Raw genomic sequence first — 15,289 nt, forward strand, 5'->3', positions numbered from 1 at the left:
GGGTCCGTCCCTCAATAGCGCCTTTTCTGGTGCAGGAGAGCCGCAGAGGCTGCAGAGCCTAGCACTCCGGATGAAGATGCAGACCCTCTCCCTTCTGAAAACTGAATAGAAAGAACAGGTTAGGGCTGGGGCTGAAGATTTCGTCCAGTGCAGGTGGCTGACAGAATGTGCAGTGGGAGACAGAATATTCTGGGCAATTCCTGTCTTTCCTTCAGTCAGAGAGCTCAGGCTTTCACCAGGGTGCGGGCAGCCTGGTTAAGCTAAGCTGGGGTTCTACCACTCCGAGGCTGTCCTGAGGGTGTGGCAGAGACTACAGGGCAGCAGGAAACCTTCCCACAACACGAGGCTCCCCCTGTGACCCAGTCTCCCTGGGACACCCTTGTCTACACCTGCCAAGTCACCTGGTTCTTTGTAGGACAGGCAGAAACCTCAGAACACAGCTTGAAGTCAGCCAGACTTGGGTTAGATCCCAGCCATGTGCATGAGCCTCCAGGGTAGAGAGGAAGGTGGTTGGCAGAACCTGTCCCAGGGCTGTGGGGAAGGACTGATAGGTGACAGCCAAACGGGGCTTTGTACAATGCTGGCTCCAATAAGAAGCTCCCTTAAGCTGGGTGTGGTGGCGCACACCTTTAATCCCAGCGGGTTTCTGAGTTCGAGGCCAGCCTGGTCTACAAAGTGAGTTCCAGGACAGCCAGGGCTACACAGAGAAACCCTGTCTCGAAAAACCGAAAAAAAAAAAAAAAGCTCCCTTAAACATCACCAGGACTCACTAGAAGCTGGTCCCTTCCCAGCTTGAAAAAGAGTTCCAAGCGATAGAGTATCCATCCCTCCTTCTGGGAGGACGTTGTGCACAGGAAGCAGAAACACAAAGGATGCCTCTTCTATCCTACTGTGACTCCCTCTTCCCCCAAACTCCTGTCCCCTAGGCAGCTACACTGTCCACGTACCCAGGGTGGCTGGGCCCTCCCACCAGAGACCACACCCTGGTGTGCCTTAGGGGCCCTGGTTTGTTAGTCTCTGAGTGTGCAGTTGCTGCACATGGGGCCCTGGCGCTTGCTGCACCAACTTCCTGTTGGGCCCGTGGTCCTTGGAGGCATGCAGTTCAGCAGACAGTGACTCAGCCATCTACCCAACATGCGGAACGTGTCTCTTCTGCAGGTCCCGGTCCACAGCAGGTACCCAGGGTGCTTTGGGCACGGGCTTTCCAGGGCACGTTTCCTTTTCTGGTACAAGGCTGTGCCGGCTCCCTGGGCAAGCCTTGGAGCTCCTGAATACCCAGGGTTAGCTCTTGCACAAATACCCTGCTGCCCCACCCTAGGTTCCTTGTGTTCTTGTGCCGCTTCCTGTCCAACCTTCCAGGACCCACAGCAACCATAAGGCACAGCCGCCGCTGCTCAGACAGTTGGAGGCACTCACAGCTGTGGTGAGGCCCGACTGACACAGCTCCCCACTGATCTCTGCTTTCATCCCTGGGGTGGAAAGGGGGAGCCACTAGGAGATCAGGGGCTCTGCGGGGTGCCTCTGTTCCTTCCCAGAAGTGGGTGTGAGTGCCAGCTGCTGAGCAGCGAGTGACTCCTGGAGAAGCCTGCTGTCTGCTCTCTCCTAGTCTCTAGGAGAAGTGAGGCCTTCTGCCTTGACAAGGAACGTTAGAGTTCCTATCCTTCCTGGCTCCCCCTGCCCTTCTGCAGGCTGAGTAGAAAGCCAGGGTGGGAAACTACAGAGCTCTCCCCTTCCCTACAGCCCCATGCAAGGCAGGTGTCACCATGCCAGGGGAAAGGTCAGTGTTGAGAGGGAGCGCCCCACACAGCATGCGCATGGACACACTGCAGAGTAAGGGTACAGGATGTGGCCACAGTGTGGGGGAAGGGTGAGGACAAAGCTGTAGGCTTCCCAGTATTTGCAAGACATCCCAGTGCCTTGTGTGCATTGAAGGGAGGACGGAAGAGAGAGGAGGGACTTCCACCTGAGAACGCAGAGTGTTGCCGCCACAGCCAAGAGCACTGGGCCAGGATCCCGAGGCTTGCTCAGAGCCATCAGCACTGGGAGTGAGGGGATGGGGTGCGGGGTCTCCTCCCCTGAGCACTGCATAGCATCTACTGTAGCTGTCAAGAGGTGTGATGGAGCAGGGGTAGGGCCGGGGGGATTGGAGGGCTGTGGTCAGGAGGTCCCTGCACCGACTCTACGTGGGACTTGCCTGAGTTCTGAGAAAGATGCTGGGATGATGGGGTAGGGACAGGAGGAATCCTCCCAGACTCACCAGACATGGGTGATGCTACAACCACAGGGTGGTGTCTTGCAGGTTGAGAATGCTGAGCCCCGCCCGAGCCCAGGATCTAAATATCCTTCTAGGAGTGGGAGTCTGGCGTGACTCGGGGGGTCCCCAGCTGCTGACCCAGCAAACGTAAGCTGTCCCTGTGCACAGGGAAGCTCAGTCTGTAGGTGTAAGATGTGTGGCTGTGAGTTGTCAGGTGTCTGTCATACAGGAAAAGGAGTGTGGACATTGTAACATTGTGTTGTACGGAGGTGGGATGCTTGTTAGCTGGAGTTTCTTTTTTAATTGTAACGGTTGCTCAGTGGTGAGTTGTCGTTTCTTTTTTAATTGTAACCGTTGCTCAGTGGTGAGTTGTCTTCATGGAGCTGGTTTGTGTTCTGCATGGTGAGAATGGGGGGTGAGATGGAGCGTTGGGAAGGTTAAGGTGAAGCCCTTAGACCACGATCTCCCTAAAGGACAGCGAGTCCTCATCTGTGTCATGTAATATTCCACTGGTTGTGTCAGATTGTCAGGCTCCTCTACCAGCCTCCCACCCTCCCTCCTTCCTCTGCCCTGCTCCTCCAAGGCCTCGGGATTTAGGGGCTATCTTTGTGATGGGAGATGGCTCAGTTGGTGAAGGGTTTACCATGCAAGCTTGAGGATCTGAGTTCGATCCCCAGCGCCCATGTCAAAAGTTGAACATGACTATCTGTGCTCATAGTCCCGGCACAGGACAGAAGGACTCTTGGGGCTTGCTGGCCGGCCAGTCTAGATAGATCAGTGAGCTCTAGGTTCAGAGAGACTCTGTCTCCAAAACTAAGATGAAGAGCGATTGAGGAAGGCACCCTGTTGAAATCCGCCTATGACTACCAACACATGAGGTCCTGGCCAAGACCCTGCCCCGTCCTCACCCCCACCCCCTGCTTGTGTGACTGTGGTTCTCCTCACACCTACACCTCATCTCAACAGGATCCAGATGGTGCCCGTGGGGAGCTGGGCTGTGCTGACGCCAGATCCCAGCCTGGGCCCTACAAGCATCCAGGCCCTCTGCCTGCTCCCCGCAAGCATAACTGACTCGCAGGGGAGCCCAGCCTTGGGGAGACTGCTCTCTCTGGCCCAAGGGAGAGGAGTGGGTTCCTCTTAGAGCCCCTTTCTCAGCAGAGAGGAAGGGTGTGTCGCTCAAGCATGGTGTGTGGTTTCCAGCGGTTACACCTCTTCCTGTCTCTTCACGAGGCGCCTCGTCAGCACCCAGCCTAGAGGGAGGCCCTGGCCCTGCCTGCCAGATTGGCTAGGCAACCGTCCCAGGAGGCATGTTAGCGCTCTGATGAGACTCCCAACATTAGAGTCAGGATAAGCAAAATTACATCAGCTTAGTGAGCAGAAGTGTGAGGCCTTCCTTCAGGCTAGGCTTTCTGAAAGGCCCCCGGACTGTGGCACACCCAGCGGGCACCAGCCTCCTCCCTTCTGTCCCTTCAGGTCATGTGCATTGAGTACGGCCATACACACAGGGCTGTTCAGGCTCTAGGCTACACACAGGTACCTGCTTTGATGGAGTGGACACTCTCCTGCCCTGGGGGATACGAGGACAGAGGTCAGTGTGGACGTGATGTTGTTGCGGAAGCAGGTTTTCAAGGCGGTCTCCCACATTCTCGTCTGATAGCCATACCTTCAAGTGTCTTCCCCATGTGGCACAGGTGCCAGGGCTGGGCTCGTTCATGCTGTGGGCCTTTGACAGGTGATAGTAGACAGCACGTACTGGCAGCAGTCCAAAGGGCTCGGGGAGCAGCCTTTGAATTCTTGGGAGAATTCAGAATCTAGATGAAGCCACAGAGGACCTAAGTCTATGCACACCATTCAAGACTCTGTGAGCAGCATGGCCTCTCTGAGCATGGCTAGTGGTGATTACAAAAAGACTAGCCTCAGCTGGGTGTGGCGGTGTATACCTTTAATCCTGGCACTTAGGGGGCGGGAGCAGACGAACCTTTGTGAGTTCAAGGCCAGCCTAGTCTTCTTAGTGAGTTCCAGGACAGCCAAGGATACAAAGAGAAAGCCTGTCTCGAAAGAAAGAAAGAAAGAAAGAAAGAAAGAAAGAAAGAAAGAAAGAAAGAAAGAAAGAAAGAAAGAAAGCCTCCTTCTGAGAAAGCAGAAAGGAAGAACGCCAGCCAAAAACACTTGACAATGAGGAAGATGGGGAGCATGGCCTGACTGAGGGCGGGAACATGAGATGTGAGCAGGTTCAGTGGCCATGTAAGCCCTGTGACCAGGGAGGAGCTGCGGCTGGCAGCTATTTAAGAAACACACCAGGCATAGCCAGGTCCTGTGATGCTCACAACACGCAAGCCTCCCCAAGGTACCATGGGCTCATTTATCTTCCCATTGCACTGACTGCGGGACCGAGGATTCTACCCAAAGCGACATGTTCCTGCTGTGCAGGGATCCTGCAGCAGGCCATGGGAGCGTGTGTTCAGTATGCCTTCGGAGGAAGGGTGTGACCCACTTGAGGCCAGCGCCCCTACACATGTAGCAAGGTGTCTCAGGCACAGCAAGGTGTCAGGGACAGTTCTCCATGGCAACAGCAAGGTTTCAAAGACAAGTCTCCTTTGGCCGTGGCTGGAACCTCTTTAGCTGGAGCAAGTCACATGGCTGCACCAGAGGGAAGGTGACTGCACCAGAGGGAAGGTGACAAGCACCCGTGGCTGACAGTCACATCACTCAGGGGAGAGGGACCCTGAGAGACCGGAGAGATTCAGCTCAGCCACTCAACCTCGTCCCTTCCTCCTGTGCCTGCCTCCTCAGGTGCCAGCCAGGACATCTGGGTATCCAGGCTTGTGTCCCCCAGCCAAACAGGAAATCACCTGCTATTCCTGTGCATCTCTGACCTCAACTCCCAGAATTCGCCTCTTGTGACTTCCTACCTTAAGCTGCCCATACAGTCCCTAGCTTCTTCCCATCTAGACAAGGAGCCCTGGGCAGCTCTCAGTGGACTTGGATTCCCATCTTTAATCTCCCCGAGGTTAAGAGCTCAAAACAAGGTTCTTCAACAGCTGTTTGTTTTCACATCCTGGGGTGCACTAACCCCCAGAATAATAGACTCTTTATCATAAGCTTTAATAGAGAATTTAAGGTCATAGAGTCCAGACTCCAATTCTATACACAAAAAACTAAGGTACAGAGCCAACAGGCTCCTTGGTCTACTGTGACCCAGGGCTTGCATGTCTGTGTATGTCTGTGTGTGTCTGTGTCTATGTGTATCTCTGTCTGTGTGTATCTGTGTGTGTGTCTGTGTCTGTGTCTATGTGTATCTCTGTCTGTGTGTGTCTGTGTGTATCTGTGTCTGTGTGTATCTGTGTGTGTGTGTGTGTGTGTATCTCTGTCTGTGTGTGTCTGTGTCTGTGTCTATGTGTGTCTCTGATTGTATGTGTCTGTGTCTATGTGTGTCTCTGACTGTGTGTGTCTGTGTGTATCTGTGTCTGTGTGTATCTTTACCTAAGGTCATGCTGCAGATCCAGCTTGCCCAGAAAAATTTCAAACTCAAGTCTCCCAGCCGATCCCAAGCTTGCCCCAGGACCCAGAGTATTGAACTATGGGCCTTCAGTCAGACCACAGGAGGTCTTGCTAGCCTCAAGGCCCAGGCATCCATTTTCATACCATCCTTCATCTGAACACAGCTTCCAGTCCTACACTCAGAATACAGATGGTGACATATTTGGCCTTTCTAGAAAATGGTGGCTGAGAAAACTCTGTCCCGAGAAGTTGCAGAGGACCCAGGTCCTCAAGCAATTCTCCCACAGTTCCTGATGGTGATGGAGCAAAAATGAGCCCCAGTGGATGCTTCCTAGGGCTAGCCTCACCCACAGTGGGCAGAGTAACTGATTCCTAGTGGGATATGTGAGAAAGAGGAAGTCTGCTACAAAGAAGGAATGGTAGTTAGGCAGTGTCAGACAAAACACAAAACTGGGGGGTGGTCAGCAAGACAGGCGACTGGAATGCTGGAAGGAGAGAAAACTGCTCAGGGTTAGGCCAAGGGTAGAGCTCAGTGGTGGAGCATGTGCAAAGCATGCACATGAGCCTAGATTCCACCCCAGCAACACACACACACGCACGCGCACACTCATAAACATGCATGCACATGCACACACACAGAGGTAGAGGAACACACCTGGTATTGACCTGACTCCACACCTGCACAAGTGGATACAGGCACCCACACACAGTGCACACTTGTGAGCACACACACACATACACACATGCACGTGCGCTCACACACACACATATGAAAACTCTGGTGAGTTGTTTCTAGATTGGAAGAAACCAGAGAGAAATAGCTAATGCCGTATAAGATCCTTAACTGGATCCTGGTTTTTCAAAATCTAAACAAGAATTTGGGGAAAACGGGAATTTGGACAGAGGCTGCCTGCGTAGCGAGTGCTGTTTTGTTTTCTTAGATTCGTCTTGATTCGGTGGCTCTGTGAAACGGGGATAATGGGAGACGGCCTGAGCTTTTTCAGATAGCCTTGAAAGGTCTGCATGTATGTGCATCGTGTGTGCGAATATGTCACACGGAGAGGAGGGGACTGGAGAGGAAACAGGGTAGCCCTTGCTGTCCAGGATGAAGACTTGGGTGTTGTTTGTTGTTCTGATTTTTTTTTTAAGTTTGAAAGTTATCAACATAATTTGGGGAGAAAAGGTCAGGGACTTGAATGGTGCCTCCTGACCCCTCTCTGTCACCTGCCATCAGCCTCCCCTTCCTGTGCAGGCTGCTTTTAAAGCTAGGGTTTATCTCTTTGTCTTCTGACCTCATAACATTTTCACATCTCTTTGCTTCTGTAAGGACATTTGGGTAGGCCTTGGTAAAGCTCCCAGCTTCAGAGTCCTCAAATATAAATCAAAAAGTTACCCAAGGTCACACACAGATTGGGGGGGTGGGGAACGGGACAGTAAGAGCAGTTATGAGTAAACTCATGGGACCCAGACTTTGACCTTCAGCCAGATCCCTTGCTAGCCGTCTAGGGACTGGCCGGTGGAGGTGAGCGTCTGAAGCCAGCCTCCAGACTGTGGCGAATGTCCTGCCTCTGCCTGTCCTCAGGTTGGTGGAGGGGGATCATGGATGTAAGTGCACCCAACCTAGCTCCTATCTGTCCTTCAAACTGCAGAGGGCGTCAGGGACCTGCGGTATCCAGCCCAGCTTTGCCTGGAGAGGGTTGTAAAGTTCTTGAGGTCCACTCAGCTCAGCACTGTCTGCCTCCTTCCGTGGTGTGGTACCTGCTGAACCCAGCACCAGCCTACCCAATAGTCGCGGCCTCATTAGATGCTGGCTACATCGGGATTGGCCGCTCGCGGTCTCATTAGATGTTGTCCACGTCGGGATTGGCTGCTCGGCAGGTGCAGTTGCTCCTGATTGGACAGCGACAGCTACAGAGCCGAGAGGTGGGCTCTGCCCGCAATTCTTGCAACCTGAATGCAGAGCAGGGGCTGTGGGAAATCCCGCCAAGCCCCTTCTTTCCCGGAGAAGTAACAGAGGTGGTGAGCTGGGCTGCAGATCTACAGGATTTTTAAAAGACAAATTTCTCATGAGCTCTGAAGACCGATGCACCTGCCTAGTGGCCAATCCTGAGATAGCTGTGGGTCCGGAGTCAGGGGACTACTGGTTCCGAGGGACCTTGATCTCCAAACTAACACTTCTTGGTGTCCCTGCGACCAGAACTCCCTCTCCCAGGATTGTAGTTAATTCCCTTCCCACACCTTTAGGTGCTATGAGCGTCCCTGCTGGGCAAAGCAGAGATTGCACACCAGAGAAGGCTACCACTGAACCTCAGAGTCCCAACCCAGTCAAGGTCACAGCCCACGGCCACCTTCAGTGACACGGGCTGCCCAGCTCCCACCCTTTCCAGTGGGCTGAGTTACAGTCTTTTGCTCATTCAATAACACTTGTCTATCAAGTGCCAGGCACTGCAGGAACACAGGACACACAGCACCCGGCCTTCACAGAACCAGCAGAGCTCTTGTGGAAAGAGAAAAGTGGGGTGACCTTTAGGAGGGTCAGTAGTGACAGGTTCTAGGGGGGGGAAAGTCACTCAGGAAAGGTCCAAGTGACGAGTGAACGTGGGGAGAGGGTTGGCGTTTAGGACGAAGTGTGCAGGGACATCCAGAGTGAGCCTGGCATAGAGACAAGGCAGGGTACTTGGTAGACGTCTGGAGTCAAAGGTCAGGGATCCACCGTTGGGTGAATTGCCTGGGTTGCTGTACAAAATGGGGGCCACCTGCTGGGTGAGGTTAGTCCCCCAGAGCAGGCAGGCCGCTGGGAGGTATCAGCTGGTATCTGGTTTTTGCTCTAGATGGAACCGAAGCTTCAGGAGAGATGTGACCACAGTAGTGGCAGACTGGAGCCATGGCCCAGGAGAAGCCCTTGGCTCCCTGTGGAAGAGGCTGATGATGGGATAAAGATGGCCACTGCCCGGCAGTGGTGGCACACGCCTTTAATCCCAGCACTTGGGAGGCAGAGGCAGGTGGATTTGTGAGTTCGAGGCCAGCCTGGTCTACAGAGTGAGTTCCAGGACAGCCAGGACTACACAGAGAAACCCTGTCTCAAAAAAAAAAAAAAAAAAAACAGAAAAAAAAAAAAAGATGGCCTCTGGTGACCAATTAGGAAACTGTCGTAAAGCCTGTGGAACAATGAGGCACCCAGCAGTGGGTGGGGCTGGGGATGGAATGAGTTAAAAGACCCCCGGGAATTTGGACTAAGCACCTGAAAGACTCATTGGATCTCTGGCCTTGCAAAAGACAGGGCGGCAGGTGGGACTGCTGAGAGCTCAGGATCTGACATGTGAGGCCGAAACAGTGTGTCACTTTCTCATGGAGATCCCAGGAAATCTCAGTAGGTGCATAAAGGGGGTCAGAGACCGGGCTGCAGGGTGGAGACAGGAACATCTGGTCCCAGGACAGGAACAGGGTTCAGAGAAAGCAAAGCAGAACTTGAGCAGCTCCCAGACTCTGAGGGAGGTCGGCAAGGTCCACACAGGCAGCCTAGAGACAGGAACCACACAGCCACGGGACAGAGAAGAGCCTATGAGAGTCCCCTTTCAGTCAAGGGGATGAGGGCTGCATTGCTGTGGCCCACCGTAAGACAGCATCAGACTTCAGCAAGAGTGGCTTTCACAGGGAGGCAAGAACTGGAGTCTGTCCGTGAGATCCTCCTCGGGAATGTTCCTGAAGGCAGAGCATTCTCTTGTCTCAGAGAAAACTCTGCTTTGACGTTCTTTCCCCGGTGGGTAGAATCGTAATTATGTCAGGCTAAGATGTTGCTCATTTGGTAGAAAGCACAGCACACGGCCCTGAGTTTGACGCGGCGCCATGGTGGTACGCACCTGTAACATTGGGAGATGGACGCAGGAGGGTCGGAAATTTAAAGTCAGCCTGGGCTAAGGAGACTCTGAAGCCAGCCTGGGCTAACGAGACTCTGAAGCTGGTCACTCACAGCCAAACCTCCCAGGAGCCCCAGGAGAGAAGGCAGATGCCATGAATGCAGAGGCTGCCAGTGCTGGTCTGGAGGAGCAGGCTCCTGGAGATGTGTTTCCTTGGTGGTTGGATAGGAAGCTATGGGGCAGAGCTGAAAGGACCCTCTGGAAAGGAGCCAGGACGTTGTCTAACCCCTGTAGCCTGAAACATGCATAGCAAACTTAAGTGACAGGCCAGAGAACATTCTCACCTCTCTTTGTCTCTGTTGCTACACTCCCACCCTGCAGAGCAGCCCATCCCACAGCAAACTGAATAGGAAATGATTCAATAAAACTTTATTGACAACAGTTGTCAGCAGGCTGGATTTGGCCCTCCAGCTCCAGCTGGAAGTCAGGAACTGATGTCCTGCCCAGTGGCTTCCCACATTGAGGTCCCTGCGCCAGAGCATTGGTGATACCCAAGAATATCAGAAGTGCCAGTTCTCGGCCCACCCACATCCAAGAATCAGAGACTCTCATTCATCCCATCCCTCGAACCCCCTCTCAAGGTACACTGCTTGTCATTCTGTAATTCTGTCATTAATCATCCCTACGGCCATAGTTCCACTGCTGCTGGTGGTCTCAGCAAAAGCCAGAGCTAGAACAGTGTGTGGAGGGGGCTAAGTCCTCTCTGCAATCTGAGTGAAGACCCCTGTCTCCCATCCTCCCCCTGTGGCTGTGGGACTGGCACTTTTATTTATATGTCACCCTTGGATGGCTCATGGTGACCTCTGGGCTCCCAGCAGGCCTGTGCCTGGCCCTTGGCAGCACTCGGTATGTTGGCAGTGGTCTCCTCCCTCTGTCCCTTCCTCAGCCAAACACTGTTTCAGAGTGGCACCCTTATGTACGGCTCACACAGGCAGCCTCCAGAGCCTGCCTGCAGTAAGGCTAGGCCAGTGTTTTCTTCACGAGGGAAGTCATGGTGTCCAACTTTATAACAACTTCAGTGAGAAGGTAGGATTCTATGTGCCTGATTCACCAGAGAGAGAGAGAGAGGGTGTGAGCAGTGATAAGTTTTAAAGGAGAGACTGCCCTTGAGGTCCTGCAGTCCCCAGTGCCAGGTGACCAGCCACTCTCCAAGGAGAAACACTGAACAGGTTGAACTCCTGCCAGCTTGCCACCCAAAAGGGCAGTGTCTGTGGGGTCCTGCAGCCACATCTCCCTCTAGGACCTGTGAGCAGATTCCTGCAGAGAACTGGGCAATGGCCAGTGCCTCAGAGCACCAGTGACCTGAAGGAATCATGTTGTAAAAGACAAAGATGAGGGCTGAGCAGATGGCTCATTTGGTAAAGTGTCTGCTACCCAAGCATTGGGACAAAAATTTGATCCCCAGATGCACATAAAGGGCTGGATGCAAGACCAAGCATGGTGGTGCATGTGTGTGACCAAGTGTGGTGGTGCATGCGTGTGACCAAGTGTGGTGGTGCATGCCTGTGACCAAGTATGGTGGTGCATGCGTGTGACAAAGCGTGGTGGAACATGTGTTTAATTGCAGCCTTTGGGAGGCAGAGGCAGAGGCAGGTGGGTCTGTGAGTTCAAGACCAGTGTCAGCCAGGGTGACATCATGAGACCCTTTCTTTAAAAAGAATTAAAGAGAAGCTAGGAGCAGCAGTGCATACCTATAATTTCAATCCTGGAGAAACAGAGAGAGTTCTGGGGTGCGCTGGCCAGCCAGTGTGGCCCAGTTGATAGCTCCAGGTTCAGTGAGAGCCGCGGTCTCAAAAAAGTGTGACAGACACCTGATTGCAGAGGACACCTCTGGCCTCCATGTGCATTCACACTTGTGCACACACATGTGCACACACACACACACAAGTGAGGACAGTGATTGGTGGGGAAAGTGGACACTGGGGGACTTCAGGGAGACGGTCAGGATCACGTTATCACAGCTCAGCAACCTTTGCATAGTGGACCAAGAGACCTCAGTGTAAGCCATGCACCGGATACTTCAATGTGCACCGGATACTTCAATGTTGAGGTCAAATCGCAGGCATCCCCCATCAACCTCGCCACTCACGATGGCTCCACACTGCTTTTGGCATCTGTCCCATTTCCAACAGGCACCCATGCAGGTACTCACGCCTGTAACCCAGAGGAGACCGCATCAGGACCTCCACCAGGCAATGCTGGCCAGGGTCAGCCAGTGGTCAAAGGAAGTTTTGATTCTAAGGAAAAAGAAACATTGGCAAAGTGGCTGCCTAGCTAAACGTCACCCTCCAATTTCAGGGGGTCACTGCCAATCCCAAACCCCTTTGCCCATGAAAGTGGGACTCTGCAAATTTTTTTTCTTTTTTTGTTTTGTTTTTCGAGACAGGGTTTCTCTGTATAGCTCTGGCTGTCCTGGAACTCACTTTGTAGACCAGGCTGGCCTCGAACTCAGAAATCTGCCTGCCTCTGCCTCCCGAGTGCTGGGATTAAAGGCGTGCGCCACCACGCCCAGCTGGCTCTGTGAATTTGAGCCAGGAACCTTCATCTGGGCCTTTTTGAGGCCAGGTGCGTGGCACTTAACAGACTTTCTGGAACTTCAACACAGAGAATCTGGAACAGCCAGACCCGCAGGCAGACAGGTCTAGAACTGCCCGGGGATCTGAAGGGGTCAGCTGGGTGGAAGGGGTTGGCAATGTTAAGACTCTGGAGGCTGTGAGGGGCATGAGTGTGGCCTGTTAAGAAGAGAAGGTAGGGCTGACGAGATGGCTCAGCGGGTAAGAGCACTGACTGCTCTTCCAAAGGTCCTGAGTTCAAATCCCAGCAACCATATGGTGGCTCACAACCATCCGGGCGACTGAAGACAGCTACAGTGTACTTATAATAAATAATAAATAAATCTCTCTCTTTAAAAAAAAAAAAAAGAAGAAGAAGAGAAGGTAGCCGTGTGTGTGGATGAAGGGGTCCGAGGAGAGCCAACAGGCAGAGCATAGGCCAGGAGGCAGTGCCAGGGGAGGGAAAAGGGAGCCACTTTACAAGGTGCCTTTGGAAGCAGATGCCTACCCTGCTAGGGGATCAGGAGAGCAGAGCTGAGAGGATCCGAAGCAGCTAGGACACTGACCAGGGCTCCACCATCGCCTGCTGCTGCTATAGCAATGACCCGTAACTTAGTGGCTCCAGACAGCATATTATCAGGGTGTCTGTGGGCCTAGAGTTCAGAAGGCCCTGGCTAAGCACAGCTATGGGCCCTGTGAGCTGCTATGCAAGTGCTGGTCAGGCCTGGGGCGGAGGGCTTCATGGGAAGACCCAACTAGTGAAGGGTCCAAGCCCCCAGGGTCATCTGAGAGAAGTTGCCTCTATTGACCTTTGGGCTAAGGCCTCAGTTCCTACAACCCGGATCTCTTCCACGCAGCAACCCACATCGTTAGAGCTGGAAAGGGAGGGGTCAGCCAGCAGGACAGAAATTACAGTCGATGTCATTCAGTGACAGCCCATCTCCTTTGCCACATTAGGTCATAGTCAAGACACTGGATCCAGCCATGCTCGAGGGCAGGACCCTGCACAAGGAGGGGAATCCCAGGGGTCATTGGGGATATCAAAGAAAATCCCCTGAATGTCAGGGCAACACAGGAAGCTGCTGTGCGATGACATCAGGAGCAAGGGGTACAGATCAGGGGAAGACAAGTCCACAGACCCTTCTGCCTCGTGTGAGCAGTGGCATTGGGGTGTGCAGTGGAGAGATGGGATCTTCCTCAGTGGCCCGTTAGCACCCACGGGGTGGGCAGTCTGTCTGAGGAAGGGTGGGTGGCTCAAACAGCCCAAACCTGCTCAGTCTCTTTTTTTAACCACCACCCCTTGCCTTTGTATCTTCTCTCAGGATTCCCCCTCTGTGAAAAGGCACACTGATCTGTCTGGATAAGTGAGGCCGGCCCCATGTATCCGGAATCAACCACGGGGTCCCCAGCTCGACTCTCCCTGCGGCAGACAGGCTCCCCCGGGATGATCTACAGGTAAGTCACCCAGGCCTCCTCCTCTGAGGAGTCCCTGAGGCAGCCACCTTCCCCTGGGGAAGGACTAAGGTCTCAATGGACAGCTAACAGGGTTGTGACATACACAGCCCCCCTGGAAGAGAATGGAAACTTCCAAAGCTATAGTTGGAAAGAAGGTAAGAATTTCCGGATGGCTCTGGGCCAAGAGAAATTTGTTTCTGGTTCCTGGCCCTTTGGAAATGTCATCTGAGGCTACCTGAGCCCCTCAGCAGGGCCCAGAGCAGTGTTCTCGCTGTGCACATCACTACTCAGTGGTCTCTGGTATCCCACCCAGAGGCGTCTGGGAGGCTGCTCTCAAGGAGCTCACAGGCATTTAGGGACTGGCACCTGCCCATTTTCCAAAGGCCAGCAACAGCCAGACTTACAGGGCAATCTTGATCGCCTTGTGTGACGCCTTGTGTGATCCAGCCTTTCTGAACAACAGGCCTCCTGTAGGGGGCGCTGGTGAGCCACTGGCTGCAGAGCCCGCAAAGGAAGCCCAAAGTAACATCACCATCGTGAAAGATGACGGCCGGATAGAACCCCAACAGCCTATATATTCTGGGAATTCGGCCCTTTGTAGATAATGAGTGGACCCTGAACTGTTGCAAGTGTCTTTGGAAAACTGGGGAAAGAGGTGTCTATCCTGGGAAGGACCCCGGAGTCTCAGGCCCTCCTGTCAGGGTGTGTTTTAGCGGCTGTTCTCAAGCATGTTGTAAAACATGATCTAAGGCTTATTAAAAATCCAGACGCGAGCTGGGGGTGGGGCTTAAAAAAAAAAAAAAAAGAAAACCCAGACGCTCACTCAGAGTCTACTGCAGGGAAGAAGCCTAGGTGCCTCTGGATCCATCCGGGACCAGAGCATGCAGGCTTCAGACCTCTGCTTCACTGGCCACTCGGTGGCGCTGCTGCAGAGCATTTGGTTGTACATGGGCTAGAGCTTAGCTTAGCCTGGAGCTGGGGATGGAGATGCGTGGTGGGTGGGGGCTGCGGGATATCAGTGATGGATTCTGAGCTTGCACCTGCCTGTGGCTGATGCCAATTGCATACTGTCTTCTCTCCTCTTCTTCCCCCCTCTCTTTCCTCCATTGCTATCCGAAGTACTCGGTATGGGAGTCCCAAAAGACAGCTCCAGTTTTACAGGTAATAATTCCTCCTCCTCCTCTCCCTCCTCCTCCTCCTCTTGTTCCTCCTCTTTCTCCTCCTGCTCCTCCTCCTCCTCTTGCTCCTCCTCCTGCTGCTGCTGCTGCTCTTCCTCCTCCTCACTCCTGCTGCTCCTCTTCTCTCTCCTCCTCCTCCTCCTCTTTCTCCTCTTCCTCCTGCTCTTCCTCCTGCTCTTCCTCCTCTTCCTCCTCCTGCTGCTCCTCCTTCTGTTCCTCTTTTTCTTCCTCCTCCCCTTGCCCCTGCTCCTCCTCCTCCTTCTCCCAATCCAGAACTCCAAAGGGCAAGGAATAGTGGGGAGGGCTGTACCCATCCCTGGCAGGGCGGGATGCAGGCTGGTACAGTCTGTAATCACAGACTCTACCCATGTCTCTTCAGTGCTAACCACAGAGCCTGTGCAATGCCTGGTGAAAGTGTGCGGTCGGCTTAAT

General features: G+C 53.5%; 1 protein-coding gene across 4 annotated transcripts in view; it reads left to right on the plus strand.

Annotated features, from left to right (window-relative positions):
* Kcnab2 (potassium voltage-gated channel subfamily A regulatory beta subunit 2) overlaps positions 1 to 15,289 on the plus strand; it is an 86,579-nt gene that overhangs the window by 28,371 nt on the left and 42,919 nt on the right. For 2 of the 4 annotated variants that reach the window (XM_029476429.2, XM_021159363.3), the window contains exons 2-3: positions 13,547 to 13,679; positions 14,799 to 14,840. In XM_029476429.2, coding sequence (XP_029332289.1) covers positions 13,603 to 13,679; positions 14,799 to 14,840 — 119 coding nt within the window. In that variant the 5' untranslated portion in view covers positions 13,547 to 13,602. The remainder of the gene's footprint in view (positions 1 to 13,546; positions 13,680 to 14,798; positions 14,841 to 15,289) is intronic. The other 2 variants (XM_085838542.1, XM_085838543.1) reach the window with 1 other exon arrangement.

This window comes from Mus caroli, unplaced genomic scaffold (assembly GCF_978045245.1).
Source record: "Mus caroli unplaced genomic scaffold, Mus_caroli_1 scaffold_6, whole genome shotgun sequence".
Classification (NCBI taxonomy): Eukaryota; Metazoa; Chordata; class Mammalia; order Rodentia; family Muridae; genus Mus; species Mus caroli.